This window comes from Leptidea sinapis, chromosome 5 (genome assembly GCF_905404315.1).
Source record: "Leptidea sinapis chromosome 5, ilLepSina1.1, whole genome shotgun sequence".
Taxonomy (NCBI): Eukaryota; Metazoa; Arthropoda; class Insecta; order Lepidoptera; family Pieridae; genus Leptidea; species Leptidea sinapis.
Genome location: NC_066269.1, coordinates 10,318,417 through 10,341,077, shown reverse-complemented (window position 1 = coordinate 10,341,077; position 22,661 = coordinate 10,318,417). Strand labels below are relative to the sequence as shown.

At 35.6% G+C, this 22,661-nt stretch overlaps 1 protein-coding gene across 2 annotated transcripts in view; it reads left to right on the top strand.

The window, feature by feature from the left end:
- Nucleotides 1–21,595, top strand: part of LOC126980182 (uncharacterized) — a 221,091-nt gene extending 199,496 nt beyond the window's left edge. The window contains exons 4-16 of one of the 2 annotated variants that reach the window (XM_050829789.1): nucleotides 466–533; nucleotides 2,370–2,517; nucleotides 3,602–3,714; nucleotides 4,651–4,765; nucleotides 6,443–6,570; nucleotides 7,976–8,091; nucleotides 8,668–8,777; nucleotides 9,122–9,255; nucleotides 12,055–12,153; nucleotides 13,037–13,168; nucleotides 14,854–14,973; nucleotides 16,719–16,826; nucleotides 18,142–21,595. In XM_050829789.1, the coding sequence (XP_050685746.1) occupies nucleotides 466–533; nucleotides 2,370–2,517; nucleotides 3,602–3,714; nucleotides 4,651–4,765; nucleotides 6,443–6,570; nucleotides 7,976–8,091; nucleotides 8,668–8,777; nucleotides 9,122–9,255; nucleotides 12,055–12,153; nucleotides 13,037–13,168; nucleotides 14,854–14,973; nucleotides 16,719–16,826; nucleotides 18,142–18,236 (1,486 nt within the window). In that variant the 3' untranslated portion in view covers nucleotides 18,237–21,595. Of the gene's footprint in view, nucleotides 1–465; nucleotides 534–2,369; nucleotides 2,518–3,601; nucleotides 3,715–4,650; nucleotides 4,766–6,442; nucleotides 6,571–7,975; nucleotides 8,092–8,667; nucleotides 8,778–9,121; nucleotides 9,256–12,054; nucleotides 12,154–13,036; nucleotides 13,169–14,853; nucleotides 14,974–16,718; nucleotides 16,832–18,141 lie in introns of those variants that run through there. The other variant, XM_050829790.1, reaches the window with a different exon arrangement.
- Nucleotides 21,596–22,661: the final 1,066 nt, after the last annotated feature.

Below are 22,661 nucleotides of genomic sequence, written 5' to 3'. Positions count from 1 at the left end.
GAGACAGAAGACACCATAGTCCGTCCGTATTTCTGTCCACAGGCAGTATCCCATAAAACATGTAAAATATTAACAATTTGTTATGTTTTTAAAGTGATAACCCTCACTTCTAGGATTACTACACAAATAAAATTTGAAAAACAAAATTTAATGAACGATGCGGGACTGAACCATGCCAATGCGGAACCCACGACCTCTGGCGTTCCGTGCCAGTGCTGCCACAACCTGAGACTTGAACAAATCATACAAGATTTTACGACGATACGTCACTCGAACGGTTAGCTCAGTTGGTTAGAGGACTGGCACGGAACGTCAGAGGTCGTGGGTTCGAGTCCCGCATCGTTCATAAAATTTTGTTTTTCAAATTTTATTTATCTAAAATATTACTCTTGTATCGTTCTGTGGTTGAACCACACACCCAGGTTTCTGAAAAAATTATATAGATCAAATGTGTTTCTGTTTCAGAGCTTACGACTGCTATAAGTGCATGGTGATTCACGAAAAGCACAAATACGTTTTGCAGTATAAAGAAAGTAAGTTTTTATTTTCAATACATAATTTTATATAAGTTAATATGCCATTTTTTAGATTGAAAACCTATTATTCAATTATATCCCGCAATCTGTTCAAGAAAAGCTTCCAGTTGACTGAGGCGTACTGCTCATTTAATTGATGATAATTGGTGTTAAATTAAAAATAGAAAATTAAAGTGAATCTGAACTGTGAGTAATTTTGTGCGATGTTTTCGCTCCTGAGTCGTTTCCAAGAGAATGTGGGCGGCGGTGATCACTTAACACCAGGTGACCCGGACGATCGTTTGTCCTCTAGTGGTTTAATATTTAAAATAATAAGGAGCTAAAGTCCAGCGTGGCTGACTGTTTATGACTTGTAAACGAAAGTCGGTTACACTACCAATCATAAATAAGCTCTTCATTTCTATCTTTCCGTAATTCAGTTAGAGATGTACTTCTCTCTCGCACGCTTTGTTTGTCTTGGACTTGGAGTTTATGATTGGAGGGACCTTACTACTAGGTAGCTCCGGCGTCTTTTAAACTGAAAAACAAAATTACGTGCGTATAAAGTACACATTTCAGAAGTAAAACCTGCATTGTGCATGAACCACTAAACTGCATATGAAGTCCTGGTACATGTTGCTAGAATGAAACATGATTTCAACCGCTATGAAAGACATTACTATGACCGCTACCATATTTATATTCACCTGGTGTCTATGTAGTAATACGTCGTGCGCATGACGTCAGAATATATTAAGTTATACTCGCGTCATACATAAGACAATCTCTTCTTCAACTATGATCGCCTGGTACCAAAACACTATAATGCTTCCTATCTTATTATCTACCACGTTAAATCTTATGAATTTATGTCTGTTTTTTTTACCGTCGTATTTTCGTTTCATCGCCTTTCGAATCACAACGATGCTAAAGAAGATTTCACTTCAAAAAGAACCAATAAAAAGCGCTATTTGGCCGAAGAAACAGCCGCCGTATGAATGAAATATAAATTGTCTCACTATAGAACTGATATGTGGACTTTCCACCGTTTTATTTTATGAACACTATCACAATAGACCAATGGAACGCAAAAACGGATTAATGCCCTTTTTGTTATTTATATACGAACGATTTCAGACACAGCAAAGTGCGCACTAAAAGCACCGGAAGCACCCTCAGACGATACAATACTAATTCGTTATAAATTATACAGTTTTGATATAAATATATAAAACGGCAGGTAGTTGAGAGTGCTGGTCATCTGTACAGGAGGCCTTTACCTTTCATTGAGAGGGTGCTAACAAAATAACAATATCGGATTTTATGACAATAATGAACGCTCTGTCCACTACTATGCAGTGCCGCTTAGGATTCTTGAAAAACTCTAGTTCTGAGCGGTCCTACAATTGCACTTTGTCACCTTGAGACATAAGATGTTAAGTCTCCTTTGCCCTAAATTTAAAATTTAACTAGCTACGGCGCCCACGACCCCAAGACACAATATTGCTTACACATTACTGCTTCACGGCAGAAAAAGCCGCCGTTGTGATACCTACCCATAATCTTGGCATCATCGTCAAATCAGTATATAAATATTTTTATGTTACATCTAACATTTATTTAACTGTTTCACTTTGTTTTACTTATTTTACTAATATTTTCAATCACACTAATTTTTGAAATGGATACAATATTAATTAAACTATGTAACCATATTATTATTTTTTTCGTTTTTTGTTAAATGCATTAAAATTAGCAAAAGAAAATTGTATCATTGAATGCATATTGTTATTGAAAATTGTGTTAGGAAAAAGGAATATATTTATTATAAACGTTTAATCCAACTTCTTCCAGCATATTGCAGTCTCAAGAACTCTCTCTCTTCTATCTGCGAGGAGATCACTGGAGACGCTCCACTCTACTCCATGTTCAGGAAGGAACCAAGCCCAGTGCCAGAACCCTGCCCCTTCCACCCGGCACCCTTCACATTCACATACAACAGGTCAGCCTAGACAAGTTTAAATATTAATTTCATCAGAATAACTCATTTTTCAAAATAGTATATAAACTCGCTTATTGAACGTCAAAAGTACCATTGGAGACCTCAGACCCGAGAAGAGCGGGCGCAAGAAATTCAGCGGCCTTATTTTTTTCTTATGAAATTTCGATATAATCAAATCTATTTAAATATCCTCATGGCGGTCGCTCCATTCTCAATCTGTGGTATAGTTTTAGAAAGACAATTATGCATTAGTAACCTTTACCACATTAACGTTTTTTTTAACAATTATTTGAATTTTCTAATACATTTGTTTTGAATATTTTCTGTTATCATGTTGTAAAAGCCCCACAAAAGCCTTCCAAACTCGTTTTAGTCGAGTAATAGGCGTAACAAGTATAAGTTTGTTTATAAAGATACTAAAAAATTCGCTTATGTGCCTTCATCACTCCGGGCTTAACCCATTCCAAAACCCTAATTCAACAAAAAGGCTGCGAATGAGGCACTAGGGCTAAGTAGAGAAAACTTACGCATTACCAGGACATTAACGGAGCAGTGCAGATTAAAACAAACAAACACCTCTCAATCTTAGGTCTCAGAGATTGCAGAGCGTGTAGATTCTGTAATAGTGCAGATGAAAAACCCGCTACACATTCTCTCTGAATGTGGTCCTTTAATGCGTAAATGTAGCATCTCTTTGGGCAGTCCAATTCTTCAACCACTTGAGATATGTCAGCTCACTGCAAAAGACATAATAAGATTCATGAAAGGAATCAATGTTAGCAATGAGCGTTAGTGAACAGTGGCTATCACAATAGATCACTGGTCGCCGTGAAACAGGGCTGAACTGAACTGGATCAAAGCCACCTTACAAACCATAACCATATGTGCCTTCATTCCTTATCGAGAATATTTTGAAAAGCATCAGTTAAATTGTTTCTTTCTTTAAATTTTGCTGTTAATGATACTTTACATTTTAGGTTATTAATAGCGCTGGTTGATTTAGATGAAATATTTTTTTAAGTTTGACAAACGTGAGTACGGGTCACCTATTATATTATTTATATATTCGTTGGTTTCGTTACAGGGGCTCCCATGACTGCGTTTACCCACCGTCGCGAGCGGAGTCCTGCACAGACGATTCTCGTCTTCTGCTGCGGTACATGGCCTGTCCTGATGTACCGTCCACAGAGAGCAACGGTAACATTATATAAAAACATCTTACACTTAGAAAAACTCCATTCTATTATACTGAGGCCAACGAGAATAGATAAAGAATGTAAACAAACGGACCGTGACTGATTTACATTATACTGTGTTACATTGTCATAAATACGGCAGATTCGGACTCTTCCGCCGAATCATCTTTATCTAATACAGACGACAGCGATTAGAATAGGGTCAAAATTTGTATCTAATTTATTCAAATAAAAATGTTTTCAACCCCTGAAACTTTGTTTACATTCTTTATCTCTTCTCGTTGGCCAACTATAGTCATGGCTAAAAATTATTGTAAAAATCGCTTGAATTCACAACTATTTTAGCAGTGTTTTAAGTGACCTTGATCTCTTATCTAGAGGTGGGGTAGAGGGATTCACAGTTGGACCAATATTTACATGATCTTTTTCTAAGCTTTTGACATAACGGCACTAATTGCCGTATGTCAAAAGCTTGATTTATAATCCGGTTCCTAAGTAGGTAGTTCAAGTTCCCACTACTAACGATCCGCTCCCTGTACCCTGGCTGTTTAAGTAATATGTTTTTTTATGATAATAAGGACGAGACGAGCAGGACGTTCAGCTGATGGTAATTGATACATCATACCCATTACAATCCAATGACGCTCAGGATTCTTGAAAATCCGAAATATTCTGAGCGGTACTACAATAGCGCTCCTTCAACTTGAGACAAGATGTTGAGTTTCATCTGCCCAGTAATTTCACTAGTTACGGCACCGTTCAGACCGAAACACAATAATTCTTGCACATGAAGAAAAAGACGTCGTTGTGGTACCCATAATCTAGCCGGCATCCTGTGTAAAGGAGCCTCCCACTGCTAAAACTTTATCAAAAAGGTTTTCTTGTATCGCTCAGTAGTGCACGTAAAGAGTTAAATCCGTTTCGTATAAAATTTCAGTCGAAGAGCTGGTTTGCCTTGCTTCGTGGAAGGAAGGCTCGACCAGATATCTGGTTGGACAGATATCACAAGTACAAAGGAGGAACTCAATCGCTTCAGATGAGGACACGTACAGGTGAGTAATATTATAAAATAATACATAAGCTAATACCAAACAAACTAAAACTAGTTAGAAGTAAGGAGGCAGTTTTGAATATTATATGCCACCAGTTCACTAATAAAATATTACTTTATTTTATTTATAGTGGCCTTTAGTATCGTATAGTATATAGGTCTCCAAATTCTTCAATAGTACCCTGTCCCTTGCTGTCCTAGTGCATAATTTTCCACCTGTCTTTTAAATTTCGTCTCCCCCTCTTTTATTTTGCCATCATCTCTTTTTCGATTCTTGGGTGCCAGATTGTTATCCATATTTATTTTATACATTTCAATCCCCATTAAAAGCGAAACGTCACGACAAATTTAATTAAAATTGCACGCCATTTATTCCTATAGTAAGTATCTGATACAAATTAGTATACTTTGTCATTTCTAAAAGTCTTTTTTTATGAAAATAAGGGACGGGACGAGCAGGACGTTGAGCTGATGGTAATTGATACGCCCTGCCCATTACAATGCAGTGTCGCTCAGGATCTTGAAAAACCCAAAAATTCTGATCGGCACTACAACTGCGCTCGTCACCTTCACACATAAGTTGTCAAGTCTCATTTGCCCAGTAATTTCACTAGCTACGGCACCTTTTAGACCGAAACGTTCAGCATCTCCACTTCAATCTTTCTACTGAACTCTCCCTCCTGTCCCCATCCTTACCTCTGTGCTACTTTTCCTGTCCTTTCTCCTAACGCCTAGAATACTACTCTCCATTGCGCGCTGACACCTTGAAAATTTGTCACATTGAGTATGTCTCATTCGTATGAACCCAGGATTGATAGCCGTAAGTCATATTAAGTTTTCATAGTTCAGTTCGCGTGTTTGGGCTTTCATGCTCGCTAAATGGCACTGCTCGAGGGGCGGGTTACCTTCCCAAAGGTATGTGCGAGGCAAGCGATGGCTGGTCCATGCGTCATGCTTGTGAACCTGTCTTCCGGGATGTTTATGCTTATATAGATAATATACAATTTGAAGTTGTTAGTTTAAATATTTGACTGTCCTCTTAACACCTTTACTTACAGTTGATACTGTATCTACTACACGCACTTCTCTGTTGACTTTTTTATGATTATCACAGTCAAAACGTTTGAATAAATTTTTAGTTAAAGATTTAGTTTCTTGCCACTTATTCTCATTAAAGCTCAAGCTAAGTGACATTTTGAACCTAAGTGTACAAATGATTTTTCTTTCTTTCCTAGTTCTTTCTGTCTTTCATTGATCCGTCCGCTACTGCCTTGACTTGGTCAGTCCATCAAATAGGCCAATCTCCTCGTGCCGTATGCCCATAACCAGACAATATCAATCTTTTGTTGCATCACTTTGCATATATTGTAATTGAAATGATTTGTAAATTTAATTGAAAATAAGGACTTGTAATATCTACCATTCTGTTTTGTACAGAGCAATCTTAGAGTTTCTTGCTCGTTCTTCTCTAAGGAAATCTGCCCTCCGAATGAGCTGTATGAAAAAATTACATTTCAAGTGTTATGCAATACGAAATAATATATTTTTGATTTGATTTGATAGTGATAAAATATTTTTGATTTGATTTAATAATGATAAAATATTTTTGATTTGATTTAATAATGATAAAATATTTTGTTGCTAATAGAGTAGTATTGTATTTTTGTTTCATTTTCAGATGTTTCATCTACAAAGCACAGCATGGCGACAAAAGCATGTCGTATATAATCGCACAGTCGGGCGACGCGACGTGCAACGGTCTGTCTTCACCCAGCGACGGCAGTAGGACTATGAAGCTTACTACCAGTGAGTAGGATTTGTTAACGTGAATCGGAGTAGAATACTACTCCTAATGAAATATACGCTGATAACTTAAATGAATGATTAACTGTGTTAACTTGCTCGTAGTAATAACAGTGGTGAGGTATTTTGATAAAAACGGTTGAAAGATTATGAAGTAATTATGTATAAAGACTTGCACATCGTATGATAACTTGTACTCAAAAACTGACGTAGATTTATTCAACTATTCAATTGTAAAATTTAAACGTACTTATCAATAACATGTTCTTTTCTCAAATTAATTAGAACTTCTGCTTTTATGATCCCCTGTTGTGAAGATATAATATTATTATTCTGTAATTAACTAGTAAAATATCCGGACTACCTAGCCTTGCTTGGATTTTTAAGAGTGTACAAAACTTGAACAAAAAAAACTAACCCTGGATTCTAACTCTGAATTCGAAAACCCCGGGGTCTTCTGCTTTCCGGATCACCCAATTTCCCATCTGAACTATTATAGTCTTGTATATAGTGGCGAAATTTACCCTTGTATTCTGTTGCTATTGTAGCTGTTTCTCACTAAAACACGGATAAAACTTCATGCTGTTAAGTTGAAAGCAAGATCGATTTATCGTCCCCGAAATTCCCTGTATACTAAATTTTATGAAAATGGTTGGAGCTTTTTCCGAGATTCAGATCAATATATATACAAGAATTGCTCGTTTAAAGATATAAGATATCTGTGTTAACTTCTAATTAGCCTTTAATGTAAATATTTTCCTAACTATTATTGTATTTAGCTGGTTTCCAATTCTTAATGAATCCCAAAATAATTAGAGCGTCGGTGGTGCAAATGCCATGACGTCGTCTGAATCCCAAGTATCAATGTGTTTTCGAGTATGTTTACTGTACGCTCTTATTGTTAAGGAAAACATCGAATCCTACATGCCTGCAAAGGAATTCATATATTGTGTGAGAAGACCAAGTCGTACTGAGCCAGTGTGGCTGACTATGTTACAAAATTAAAATGGGCTTGAACCTAGGGCCATTCAACGAGATTTTAACACCGTATTATAAATGTTGCCTATGTTGTATCGACCTGGAACCACGTCAAATTCATATAAGTTTCTAATGAAACTTTCAGATTGAAAATGGCAGATTTTTTTATTGCCATCACCACTGTCAGTAACTTTAGCCAAAAACCATCGGTCTACAGCAAATACCACCTCCGAGACAACAAATGGCGCTAAACTTCCTGATGACAACTATGACAAATACTATCTCAACTTCTGTCAACCGCAGTCCTCCTGAAAACGTGCTCTGAAAGGGTCACGAAACGTTGGGTTGGCTAAAATAACAGTTCAAATTACACGTGCTTTAATCCTTTAAAACATGTTTTATCTAAATGTAATTGCTCGTATACTTCCAGCTGATGATGAACATAACCGCTGCCACTTCCCCAGCTGGATCGTGGAACATCACAAATGGTTCAGCCTCGATCACACACACCAGTATCATTTCACAACGAAGAACGCCACACTAAAGGTATTAACGCCACACTAAAAGTACGCCACATTATACGTATATATTAGAGATGGGGTGAGTACTCGTTTAATACTCGGTACTTGGCAAAAAAACAATAATATTTGTCACCTTCTAAACCTTGAAAGCTTGATAAATATTTTAAAATAGCTTAGTGTGGAGATATTATGAGATGAGAATGTTGAGCTGGTAATTTTGATGATTACTTCGAACGATCTAAGTAACATTTAACGCATTCCAAACAATTAGATTGAACTGAGTTATTGGGCCTAGTACTTGGCTTGGTTACTCGGTAAAACTAGTACTCGGCGCATCTCTAGTATATATTATTACAGGCTGCTGTAAATAACCAATACTATATCGTAAAGCGTATATTGGTATCAAATATTGAGAACATCTACCCATTTATTTTCAGAAAATAAGCACATTAAAAAAAAGTAATAAAGTATAACCAACCCAATTATAAAAGTTTGCACACCTCTGCCTGCGGCCATTTAAATTTTTCCCCGCCCACACACCCATTTCATTCATGTTATCTGTGAAAGAAGATATACTTTATATATTTTATCTCTATTTCAGATTATGAACACAAATGGCACATATGAAGAGAAAAGATTAGTATGTCACTCAATTTTGGAGCAAAAAGAGAAGAAACACATCAAATTGGTCGCCCATGTTACCAGAGGATGGTAAGTCATTATGATTTACTTATTTATTATTTAACTAGTAATATCTGTGTAAGGAAAACCTTAATATTATTGCAAATATGAAATGTATGACAATTGCTCCCCTTCAGAGGCACCACTTCCATACCACTACCATCTTCTGTAGTACTGGGGATTTTCTAATCCGCAGATTCTTTAAGAAAAAGGAGTAATTAAGTGGACATACCCAACTCGAACTCCCTTAAAGCAATGGGCTGCTTCAACCAAATATACTTTTGTATCAAAAAAATCACAACCATCTCACTAAGTATTCGGGTAAATATATATTCGAAATAATTAGTACCATTAAATGTATCCTCTGGTTGCAGTGAGTCCGGACATGTTTGCCTTACGTTCCACCGACGGGGCAGTTCCGTGCTTGAGCTGCAGCAGGGCAGACTTTGGGAGACACCACAGGACGCCTGTAGCGACCACCAGATACCTCCTTACATCACGCTGATCAGTGAGTATGCTGTACTGAATTCCAATACAACCTGTGATAGTAAGAAAAAACGTTTATTTTAGTGGTAAACCCGGTTAGAACGGAGTTTCTTATGCTGTTATTAATATTTCACTTATAAAGGAGACGGGGATTTCTGGGCCAAAATGTAATAAGTTGAGATATGGTTTAAAACAATGGTCACATTTTAGTATGTCAAATTCGCAATATAGAACACGAGAAATCTTAAAATTAAGTTTTCGTTATCATAAAATTCACAAAAAATGGGATATCGATTACTATAATTGATTAATGTGAATGAGTTTAAGGAATTGATCCCAAAGCCACCAGATGATTGATTCAATAAAAGTACCTAAATAAATATCATAGTTAACATAATGTCTTTAGTTTAAGAAAACTAAATATTAACTTAATAAAGAAATCGATTGAAGAAAAAGTCGATTCTAAATGCGTTCTGAGTGACTTTGAGTGTTTCTCATTGTTTTATTGATATTTTCCTCGACCACTGCTTTCTTTCTACGTACTTATTGCTAACTTGTACGACTCTTGCTATCATACAACAAAATAACGATTGCATTTCATAAATCAGCTGTTTAGTATAGGTTGTTACTCATATTATATTGCTAAATATCTCTTTTACAAAACCTGTAACTCTGCTTTTATTGATTGCTGAAATTCCTCAAATTTTCAGTGTTTTTGTTAATTTATAAGCTATTAATCGACACTAATTTCATCCTTTTAGATCTAGGCCCAATAATGTATGAAAGGGTATCCGTGGATTTTTCAAATTATAAATTATTATATATTGTTATGTCGAAGTACTTTCCGGCGTAAAGGAACCTTAACCTTGGAGCTGGCTACAGAGTCATGTTTTTCTTTTTATGTACACCCATCCTTTTATTTCTCTATTAAACGTTCTAAAACAGTTAGCTTATTGCCAACATGAAAAAACCAAATGTCCTAAAAACCATTACATCATCCAAACGAGTGTTGTAATGAAATTCAATACAACATTACATAATCCCTTTTCATAATAACACTACTTTGGATGATATTATTTTTACTAGGATTGGCTTTTTTAATAATGCTTTTTTAAGCAGTAAGAACGTGAAAATGTAAGCACTTACTGATTCAGAATCTTTTATAGAAGATTCATATTGTGGGTTTAAATAAAGTCTTGTATGCAACTGTTGATTATAAGGTATTAAAACACTCATGTGATACTATTATCACATTTCACATTCGTGTTTTAATACCCCTTATTACACAACAGTTGCATAAATAACTATTACTGCCAACTGCACTGTTCGACTTCTTTCTAGAAATATCGTGTTTTCCGAACCTTGTAGTCCAGACACGTAGAAATATAATTACTGATATGACGAATAACTTGTCCAAAAATTTTTAATGTAAAAAATAATGATATTATGATGAATTTTTTTCTTAGACGTAAAAACTATTTAGATTACAAACCTCTATAGGGCTATAACGCCTTGGTTTCCATAGGCTAGATGTTGTTATGTATGGAACACGGACTTAGAACTTAGAGCAACTCTTATGTTCTCCTGGTACCAACAACAACAATGGTCTATGCGATTGCATATGCGATGCAAAGGGGAAACAGACACAACTTACCCTTTTTACAAGTGAACTATCTTTTTCCACAACATGCTATGCGAAACTTCGTTCCAATAATAATTCAATGATATATATTAATTTGAAAGATATTGAAAGGATTGTTTGTTAAAGGAAATCAATATTACAAAATGTAAAAATATGCGTACATTGTGTCTCCCCAATTTCAGCTAATCAGCTTCGAATTCGTCTAGACAATAACTGATTTGTGAGCATTGACCTACGGCCGTTCCCAATACACTATCTACAGATAGAGATAAATTACTACCTTTAGCTGTCAATAATATGAAGCTGTCACAATATACCCGATAAGTCATTCTAATCGCCTTATATTGGGACGCGTGAATTGCAATTTCCATACAAACTTCTATCCCTGCGCTGGTAAGCTGTACGTCGTCCCATTGACAGACAGCGTGTACGGATAAGGTGAGTTACCGTCGATAAGTTTATTGGAACAGAAAAGTCAACGAGAGTTACGATTTTTATCTCAAGTAAGAGATAGACTGAATATTGGGAACGGCCGTAAAACGCCTATTAAAAGGTCGTCAAAAATTTCGTTGTATATGTGCATTAACTTTTAAGATTAACAGATAGCATTAAAACATTTACTTAAATTAACACCTCATTTCGTGGCACTAATGTTCAATGTCTATTGTATACGCTCATAAGAAGCTGATTGATTGTTGAGCAAAACAGACTTCCGTCTCTTTAAATTTAAAGGCGCGCTTACCTGAAATACAACACTCCATCCTTTTTAAGTTTGGCTATGCTGTTATTTGGACAGTTTTTCACTGAAAATTTTGTCATTGCGTGGCATTGTATTCAAAGCGCGGTCAAAACACAACTGAATGAAAACTCTGCCTAATAGCCGCTTAGGCAGAGTTTTGCTTCAGACAATTTTTGAGCGTGATTGAGAGTCTAGATGTTTATTGTACGTCAATGTTTGAGAGACCTGTTATTATTGTTGTCGCGCCCTCTAGTTGCGTTTACACATTATTTAAAAAAAGTATATAGTGTTTCAATCTTCTGCGAAGCTACTGAACCGTTCGTTTACGAGCTTACGAGAGCACACGACAGGTTCTATTTCTATACTTGCTCTTTTAATTTTTGTTAAATACATAGATTATTATATTTTCATTGTTTTAATGTAACTGTTTATTATTTCAGCAACTTCATTGACTCCAACAAGATGTCCATTGATCGGGAGATATTCCATCATAAACTCTCTTGCCGACAAGAGAAGAAGAAGACAACAGATCAACATAGGTATGTTATATATTACCTTGTTATATATTATTATTTTTGTTTATTCTAATTGTAGTCAAAACATAACTACTAAAAATGCATAATAAACAGGAAAACTAATTGTTTATGTTCATCCTAATCGAACTTCTTTCTGTCATATTTGTGCTATTTATCTCCCACACACAACAACTATACTTCAGATCGAACTTCTTTCACGCATGATTCTGCTTTTTATCCCCCACATACAACTATATTCAGAACGAACTTCTTTCACGCATGATTCTGCTTTTTATCCCCCACATACAACTATATTTCAGAACGAACTTCTTTCACGCATGATTCTGCTTTTTATCCCCCACATACAACTATACTTCAGAACGAACTTCTTTCACGCATGATTCTGCTTTTTATCCCCCACATACAACTATATTCAGAACGAACTTCTTTCACACATGATTCTGCTGTTTATCCCCCACATACAACTATACTTCAGAACGAACTTCTTTCACGCATGATTCTGCTTTTTATCCCCCACATACAACTATACTTCAGAACGAACTTCTTTCACGCATGATTCTGCTTTTTATCCCCCACATACAACTATACTTCAGAACGAACTTCTTTCACGCATGATTCTGCTATTTATCTCCAACACACAAATATACTTCAGGATCAACTTCTTTCAGTCATGATTCGGCTATTTATCTCCGACACACAAATATACTTCAGAAAGAACTTTTTTCCGACATATTTTTAGTTGTAAATCATTGATTTATTTATTTTTATTAGTTAATACATTTATTATGACAACTTTAAGTTAATAAATATTTTGTACATAATAGGCTATACATGTCTATGACATTTTTAAGAAGGTTAAGGGGAGTTAATCTTATGATTTTTTTAGATGAGAGCGTCAATGGAGAGGGAACATCTCTATGCGCAGTAGGTGGTGATGTGGGGGAAGATGAAACAGTGAGCGTAGGCTGTGGAAACGCTCAGGACACCATCGAGTTTAAATCCACATGTACTAGCACTGGTGAGTAGTACAGAACTATAATCCCCGCACGATAAGGTAGGAACAGAGCACAATCTTAGGGTGGATTCGACCAAAAGCGATGTGACACGAGGATAATGTACTCCTTGAATTTATATGATGAACGCATGTATAAACCGACAAAATTCCATGTTCTTTGGTTTCTTCTAAGGTGACATAATATGCCATAAGAATTCAATTTTGTAGGATAACAGAGTGAAATATCAAATGTTGACAGCTTGTTTATTTTTATTTTTAGATTGTATACGTCTACTCGGTGATAAGTGATATATTTTATCTGATAACTGTTATTCTGTATTAAACCTTTTATACCGCCAAAATAAGTTTGATCGAATCCGCTCTTAGATCTTTGCTTGTGGCGGCAGCGTGAGACGAAGTATGATCTAGGGAAGCGATGGCTGGTGGTTATCATATTGTATATTTATAGTTATATAAAATGATAGGTGAGACAATAACAGTATTCGAAGACGGAGAATATAAAGGAAAAAAAATCATTAATAACAATATTTCATCGTCTACTTAGTAAAGTACTGCGGGCCTACCATGAACTCTTATTGCGATTCAATTGACAATCTAAAATGAACTGCTTTGCTATTTCGTACCACGACGTGATTAGAGCTATCTAATTTAGGTTGACGTCAAATCAACTGATTATATCGCAATGATGTCAATTGAATGTCAAAAATGATCTCAACTGAATCGCAAACTGATTTAGTTCGTTCATTCATCCGTACCATGAGGTGTTATTTCAACCTAAACTGGATAGCTTATTTGTCAAAGTGACCGATTCGAAAAAGTTGCTACTTCCTTAGAGGAAAGTGAATCGTGTTGTTAATAACTTTTATAAAATAGTGAAATCATAGAAAAGAAAAATTTTATTGATTAAAGATGAGATGAGAATACTTTATTGGACTTTTTTTTAAAGCAAAATACTGAAAATAAATACCAAAAACGAAAATACTAAAGAAGAGGCAGTAAGGGCCCGGGCGATAGCCGGTTCGCAAGAACGAATTAATAAAAATGTACTCTGTGATCCAGTCAAATCAAACATCAATGTGGAGGTGCGTTCATAACTCGTTATTTTTACGAAACAACATAAGCAAACATTTAACTTGTAATTCAAAGAACTATATTTATTTATATTACTATTATTTAATAAGTATAAAAAAGGGCTTAATGGTTTATAATTTGACGCAATTGCGCAATTTTGAAAATGTATTTTCAGTATTTTCTACGCATATAAACCGCTAAAATCATATCATTTTAGGTTTCGAAACGCAATTTTATTTCGTTCATTCTTCATAAGCGATCCAAACGCCAACGAATTTTAGTAATTCAGTTTAGGTACCTAAACTGAACTGCATCGGATTCGCATCGCTTATTAAAAGTTGATGGTAGGCCCTCTGCCCCGGGCGAACACTGCACATACAGTTAGTTCTACAGCTACTACAGCAATTGGTGTGGTGGCAGTACTGCCCTGTATGAACACTACATATAGTTAGTTCTACAGTAAGTACAGAAATAGGTATGGTGGCAGTTCTACAGCAAGTACAGAAATAAGTGCGGCGGCAATATTGTGCCAGACTGCACATACTACATACATACATGTTAGTTCTCCAGTTCATATTATTACTATGACCTTTATTATTATTGGTGATGTTTTCCAGTGTACACTTGCTACGGCAGCTGGCAGGAAGGAGGTCGTGGGTTCCTGATCGCGGCGCCTGTAGCGCGCTCTTCCACACATCCGCGGACATTCTGCTTCATGTACACATCCCGTTCGAATGGTAATATTTTTATTTATTTATACACTTTATCGCATGATATTACATAGTATTTGGTCCATAGGCTGTCCTGTAGGCAACCAATTTACATTCTATGGTTATGGTGTGTGTGTTGACACACATTTTGATCGACAGTTCAACAATATGTCACGTGATTTGATGTTATATTTATTTGCGTGTATTAACATGTAAATGTGTGATAACAGGTAATAATAGGGATTACCTGACGGTAGGGATAAGGCGCTAATAGGACTCACTTCATGGCAGAGCTCACTTGAAGCTAAGCTGTTGATAGGACTCAGGCGATAATAGGGCTCACTTCATGACAGACCTCACCTGAACCGTAGCTGTCGATAGGACTCAAGTGATAATAGGGCTCACTTCATGGCAGAGCGCATGTGAGGCTTAGCTGTTGATAGGAATCTGGCGCTAATAGGGCCATGGAAGAACGCAACTGAATCGTATCAGTCGATAGGACTTAGGTGATAATAGGGCTCATCTCATGCCAGAGCTCACCTGGAGCTAAGCTATTGATAGGACTCAGGCGATAATAGGGCTCACTTCATGGCAGAGCGTACCTGAACATATCTGTTGATAGGACTCAGGCGATAATAGTCCTCAATTCATGACAGACCTCCCCTGAACCGTAGCTGTTAATAGGACTCTGACGATAATAGGGCTCACTTCATTCTACAGAAGCGTAGCTATTGATAGGGATTACGCGATTTCAAGGCTCGCTTTATGTTAAAGCTCACTCAGGATATTTCGATCGATTACTTGGTTCGTAAACTGACCTTGGAACACACATTGAAAAATCTAAATTGGTAATACATAAGGGGATGTCAGGTGGTCTGTACGCTGATATATTACTACTTATGTTAAATATAAATGGTTCATCTTTACTTACATATTGACTACGTACCTAACATTTTTTTATATTAAACCTGGCTACTTTATTTCAGTTATTTAGTTTTAATTTACTATTAGACCCGACAGACGTTATGTTCATAATAAAACAAAAACTTGGAATTTCGTAAAATCCGTTCTTAGCTGATCTCTCACTCGGCGAAAGGAATAAATCTACCTAATTTCAAGTCTCTACGCCTTATGTTTCCAGGGATATCGTGATGAGTGACTATATACGTGGAAATCTCATATATATATATAGACTAGCTGACCTGGCAAACGTTGTTTTGCCATATAAATAATATATGTAACCCTTGCTTGAGCTTCAACAAATTTATTACAAAAGATTTCATTGAGATCGGTCGAATAGTTTAGGAGTTATTAGGGAACATACAAACATACATTCTCTTTTATATATATAGATTATTATTGAAAATTCATATTTAGCTTTCAGAATTTAATTATAGTACCTGTTAGTTAATATGTAAGTTTTCCGAAAATAATAAAATAAAATGAATATTGTAACTCTTTGGTCTATACAATACTATAGTGCTGTGATTTTAAAACGCTTAGATTATTTTTTATATTGGAAATAAGTATATGAAAAATACGCTTATTTTTCTTACATCTTTTTGCCGTTTAGTGTCGAGACACCTGGCTCCTTGGGCCCAGAGACGCAGAGAATGTACAAAGTACTATCTTCGCGCCTCTATAGGCCTACTGGAAATACAAGCTGAAACCAAGAAATGCTGCCAGTATTCTTGATACATTTCCCCGTAATGATAGTTTTAATTTTATATAATTATAGTAATGTTTATATAATAATAAGATTTGTTTTGCAGATACAGGCGGCAACATGTTGGTTTCGCTTAGCGGAGTGGCCGTATCTTGTGACCGAGGAGCGGTGCCAGGCAGGCACGGAGACAAAGCCTACAATCTCACCTCCAACGGTTAGTACCCGCTATTTTTTTTGTTCGGCGTTGAGCACTTTTCTTAGGATGGGTATAAAATGTAAAACTCGCGTCAGGACACGTGACCTGATCGATAATCGATATCGAATTCGTAATTCAATTCGTGCGAAATTATTCCCTAACCATTCCTAAATATTTAAAAATGCACAAGGTTAATGTTCAAGTTTTCAGTTCTGCCGGCTCTCACGGAGTGCAATCCGTTATTTTTTTTATGACAATAAGGGACGAGACGAGCAGGACGTTCAGCTGATGATTATTAATACGCTCAGCCCATTAAAATGCAGTGCTCAATATTCTTGAAAAACCCAAAAAAAATCTGAGCGGCACTATAATTGCGCTCGTCACCTTGAGACATAAGATGTTAAGTCTCATTTGCCCAGTAATTTCACTAGCTACGGCGCCCTTCTGATCGAAACACAATAATGCTTACACATTAGCGCTTCACGGCAGAAAAAGGCACCGTTGTGGTACCCATAATCTAGCTGGCATCCTGCAAAGGGGCCTCCCACTGGTAAATGACCCTAAGGTGGGTCAAGGTAACGGGGACGTAGCAAGCGACTAATCACCCCCCTGATCCTAAAGCTTCCCTATTCTTTTTATGCCCCGGGGAAGTACATGCTCGCCATTTACTACAAGCTTATATATCAATATCCTGTTCCTCTGACAACATGCACAGTGCATATCTAATAATAATAATCGTAGCGTGTGAGCGAAACAAGCAAACTCACATTCGCAGTAACGGTCAAGGTTACAGATAAGCCATAGAGCCAAATCACGCTTGTAAGGGATTTGAAAATCTTGGAGTAAATATTTTCTTATTTTTCCATCATCTCTGACCCTTGTAATACAAAATTGTATTATATAAGTAGGTACATAGTATTTTCGCTGCTCAAGTCCACGCGGACAACGTCGCGGGCAGCAGCTAGTTTATTGTATATAAATAGCGGGTGCCCAAAACGACCTTTTAAGGATTTTTTATAACGCCAAAGAAGTATCAGTTCTTGTATGTATACATAAGTACACAAACACACTTTTTTAAATTATTGACACACAAATTATCTTGCCCCAAACTAGGCATAGCCTGAGGGTACAAGACAATGATATGTTTAATACAATATATTTACTTTAACATACATAAATACTTATAAACATCCATATTCATCATATAAATGTTTGCTTCTACCGGGATTCTAACCCGGGACCTCTAGCTGAGTAGGCAGGGTCACTAACCGTACCGTAAACTAAACTGTATGAGTCGTCATAATATGTAATATAATTATTTATTCCTTTTCAGGCACATGCGAACAAAGCAGTAAATACAACAGTGTGGCGAATAAAGTAACGCCGGCGGCCATTTTGATTTGTTTCTTCGTCGCCTTTATCAGATGATACAGTGGCGCTAGTGTCGACAACGTTTATAATTAAAAAGATTATGCTGTGCTGGTTGAATTCAAACGCTATACAATTACTTAATTTATTATTATGTTAATTTTATTGAATCCTTAAGATCCGACGATCGTAAACATGTTATACAAAACAAACCTCACAATTTTGATATTTATACCAGAGTTAAAAATTACGGCCTTACAAATAAAGTTGACATAAAGTTATACCTGAGAATAATAAGAGAATATACAAAATGTTGACTATATCGCTGACAACACTGTCAATACAATAACAATTCTGAAGTTTTCCGAATGTCTTTGCAAATAAGTGCGGGAAACGTTATAGGTACGTCCGAATAAACGAATAATAAGCAAAATGTCTATTTGTAAACATTTTGCATATTCTCGGCTTATTCTCAGGCGTAACTTTATACCAAGTTTATTTTAAGGCCGATCACTTAGCCTTTACTACACCTTATCGGCGGGTTAGTATACTTTTGGATAAATCCTGTGTTGAAAACGTTAACTTACGTTATGTCTGTCCTAAACACTACTATAAATCGTAATATCAAACTTTCGCTGCCCGCGAGAAAATATGTCTATTGGGCGGGTGCCCCGTTGCCTGACAGAAGCATTCATTATTTATTAGTTAAAGTCAAACAAACTTTATTCAATTAGGCTTAAACTAAGCGCTTTTTCGTCACTATTAATATTTATTAATTCGTTCTCGTTTGTAACGGGATTATTTTAGCCAATTTAAAATTTATTTTATTAAAAACTGCAACCACAATTTTAAAATGTCTAGTCTCAAGTAGAATCCGGCGGGAAATTTAGTAACAATAGTAAAAATACTTTTTGTCTACTTCTTTTCATTTGTCGGGACAGGCACCAAGTGTTTGACGTTAGAATTGATTTATTTTAAACGGAACTAGTTAAACCTGTATTTAAGATAAGATCGATAAAGTTTCTACAGATTGTCAAGAGTAAGATGAAGTCTTTAAAAAACAAACTACAAATTAACAATATATCTTTGATCGCAAACATTACTAATTATAAGTTGTACACAATTTGCTTAATATATTTTGTAAATCAGTTACAAGAAAACTACATTTACGTTTAATCTATAACATCACTGTAAGTATTAAGATTTTCATCTGTTATTTAATTTAATAAGTCCAGCACAAATAATCTTTTTAACTCGTCAAAATTAGGGCACAGCGTTATGAATGTGATAAAGTTGGCAGGACGACAGGTGCTGCCATCTTTTGGTAGCTTGTTAGGTTAGAAAATGCTAATATCTGAATATCGATTGACCATAGAGTATTTATTCGACAACGAGACAGTTTCATTTCTTACGTTTTCGAATACTGTTAAGTTACAGAGTTTCAGTTGACAGCTGTCAGTGTCATAGTAGATGACATTATTAGTTAAAGATATATTTTGACATAAGTCTGTCAAGTATAAGTTGACGCGTGCTTAAAGACTAATATGTTGTCTGGACGAATATTAGTACCATAATATATTATTTTGTAATTCCATAATTACGCTAAAACTTGTAAGCGTTATCCCTCAAAGATGTAAAGTTAAGTGCCAACTTGTACTTGACGCGGTGAAATAATACTATAAAAACAAAAATTATACCCCGAGTTTCAATTAATTTTAATATAAAACCATAATGGTTGAATAAAATAGCGCATTCTTTTAATTTTGGACTCAATATTTCTTTATTATAAATATTTTAAAATCGATGACGCCCAGCTTCTTCGAAGCCAATTTGGCTTTGCCCTCCAGATGGCCACGGAATTAGCAATCGCTCGAGATTTAGAGACCCAGTATTCCGATACTAGGCGCGGCTTTAAGAGAAGTGTTCTCGAAGAGCGGTGATACGACAAATGGGGTTTTTTTAGTGGTATACGCGAAAACTTGAGTCTTCTGGGGGTTAAATTGGACAAGGTTCAATTTACCCCATTCCGCGACCTTCTCGAGAGAGGACTCGATAGAAGACACAAGTTTCTCCCGGCACTGGTCGACGATTTCCCGAGAGAGACCTGCATGGCCTTTTGTGTACGGCATCACCAGTGCTGTCATCTGCATAGCAATGCATGTTGGAATAAATGTAACATGGAATGTTTAAAGTGGCTTTTTAATGGTTTGCGTAATAGATAGGTATTCAATTAGTCGGCGAAAACTAGTGTATATCGCAAGAATTCTATGCTGCTCACGATGATGTGATGTGAATGATTTTGTTTCCATTTCGAGCAGGATTAATTGTGAAATAAACTATGTAGGTTTTGTGTTTACTTTGAGAAAAAGACAAATGGGGGATCAAAATTTAAAAGTCTTCAATCGTGAACTTCGATCTTGAGGTTTTTTATACTTTTTTTGTTATTGTTCTATAATTGCGGCTGTTATTATGGCAGCTATTTACTTTACTTAACTTAGATATATTTATCAGTGTTTTGATTTGAAGCTCGCAGTTATGTTTAATTGATAAATTATTGTGTGTTTGTGATTATGGCAAAAGGTTTACAACACCCGATATTTATCTTGTTTCGCTACTCAAAAACCCTGACCAATAGTAGTTAAATAATTGCTCATAATATTATGATAGTTTGGAAATTTTATTTGTGATATTTAATACTTTAAGATAAAAAATATTATGTACATAGAATCAAGTTCCTCATAATTTTCTAACTTATGTTTCCTTTCGAATAGATAAGATAAGACACGTCGATGCTTGCCTAAAACTATTTCTAAATATATATCTAACCGGAGAAGACTATTTGTAAATATTTTTAAATAACAATTTTGTAGTATTAACACAATTTTCTAATACAGGATTATAATTGAGGATAATAATGCGTAGTTATATCAAATTGAAAATATAACGAAACAAATGTATTATGTATGTAATGGAAAGTTTATTTTTAACTTTAAGATGTTAAATGCACAACGTAAGTTACTGTACACTAGAATAAGCGCGGGTACAACGATCATGTTATTTGAGGAATGTGTCAAAGTTGACAGCACGTCTATTATCTATGACGTTGACGTTGTCACGGTGACAGCTGAGCGCCGGGAGTGTTGCTTTAATGTTTTGTTAAATTTAATATTGTATCACATTGTGAATAACGCACTTAAGAATTAAATTGTATGTAAAAATATATTGCTGTATTGGGATTTGTAATTCGGCATGTAAATAATTTAAATTTAATTTATCAATTTCGTTGTGTAATTTTTGCAGCTTGATATCATTTTAACCGGAATCTTTTGAGTATTTCGAACACGCCATGAGATACGATTGTAACTATTAATGTAAGCCTATTATTATATTTTGATTACTGAAATATATTTGAAAGTCAATTGTTTCGTTTTATTTATGAATGAAGATTATTGCAGATTTATGTCGGAATTCTAGCACTAATTTGGCTGAACATAGTATTCACTTGGCTTCAATTGTTGATAATATATAGTATTCGAAAATCGCCACAAAAATTCCGCAAATAATTTATTATATCGTTGCAGTACCTAGTGACGAACATACACTAGCAATAATTGTCATAGTCATAGAAGTCAGTAAAGCTCAAGATATACTATCAAAACACCACGCCACCCCACGCTATCCGACGCATGTCAGTACTAATCAATCCCATATATATAATACGTTAAGAAACATATATCTACAATACGACACGCGCCCACACGAGCTAAAATACAGTCGAGCTACATCTGCGTGTTGCCAGGAGAGTAACTCCCGCTACCTGACGCATGTCAAGCTGTGTGTTTCTAGTTAACACCCGACGACAGTTACTACACAGTCATTTACCGAATGACTCAATGACCTTGTAATGTTTTCTAACCTGACGTCTGTCAAACTGACGTTTTGTCAGCCCTTGTTTCCGTTTCCGTTCCCTGTCTATCTTTAGCCCCTGAGCCGTGTGTAAACGACGTGTGAACCTATCCGGATCGAGGCGATCGCTCGCATAGCGTTCTGTCAATGCGTATTAATTTACGTGTAGCAATAGATTGCCTATAATTAGGGTGATTTGAGTGAATCATCTGAAGTCTATTGAAGCAAGCTAAGAGCTTATTATATTAAAAAAATATTTATGTATATTGTGTTTTTGTTTTAATTTACACAGACCTTTCGACAAAAAAGTGGAAAATTATTATATGAGTATTTTCAATGATAATTACTTGTTTTGTTTATTAGTTTTTATGATTTTTGTAATAAGCTTTATATGTTCTTTCTAGAGTAAAACAAAATATACATGCCTTTATAGTTAAATTTTGATATATTCATGGAGAAAAATACTCACACAAGTTCTTCAAAAGATCCATTTTATGAATAGATCTATAAATCTATAAGTATCTTGACTTTTATGTTTAAACTAGACGGCAGGAAATTTAATCTAGATTTGAATAATAT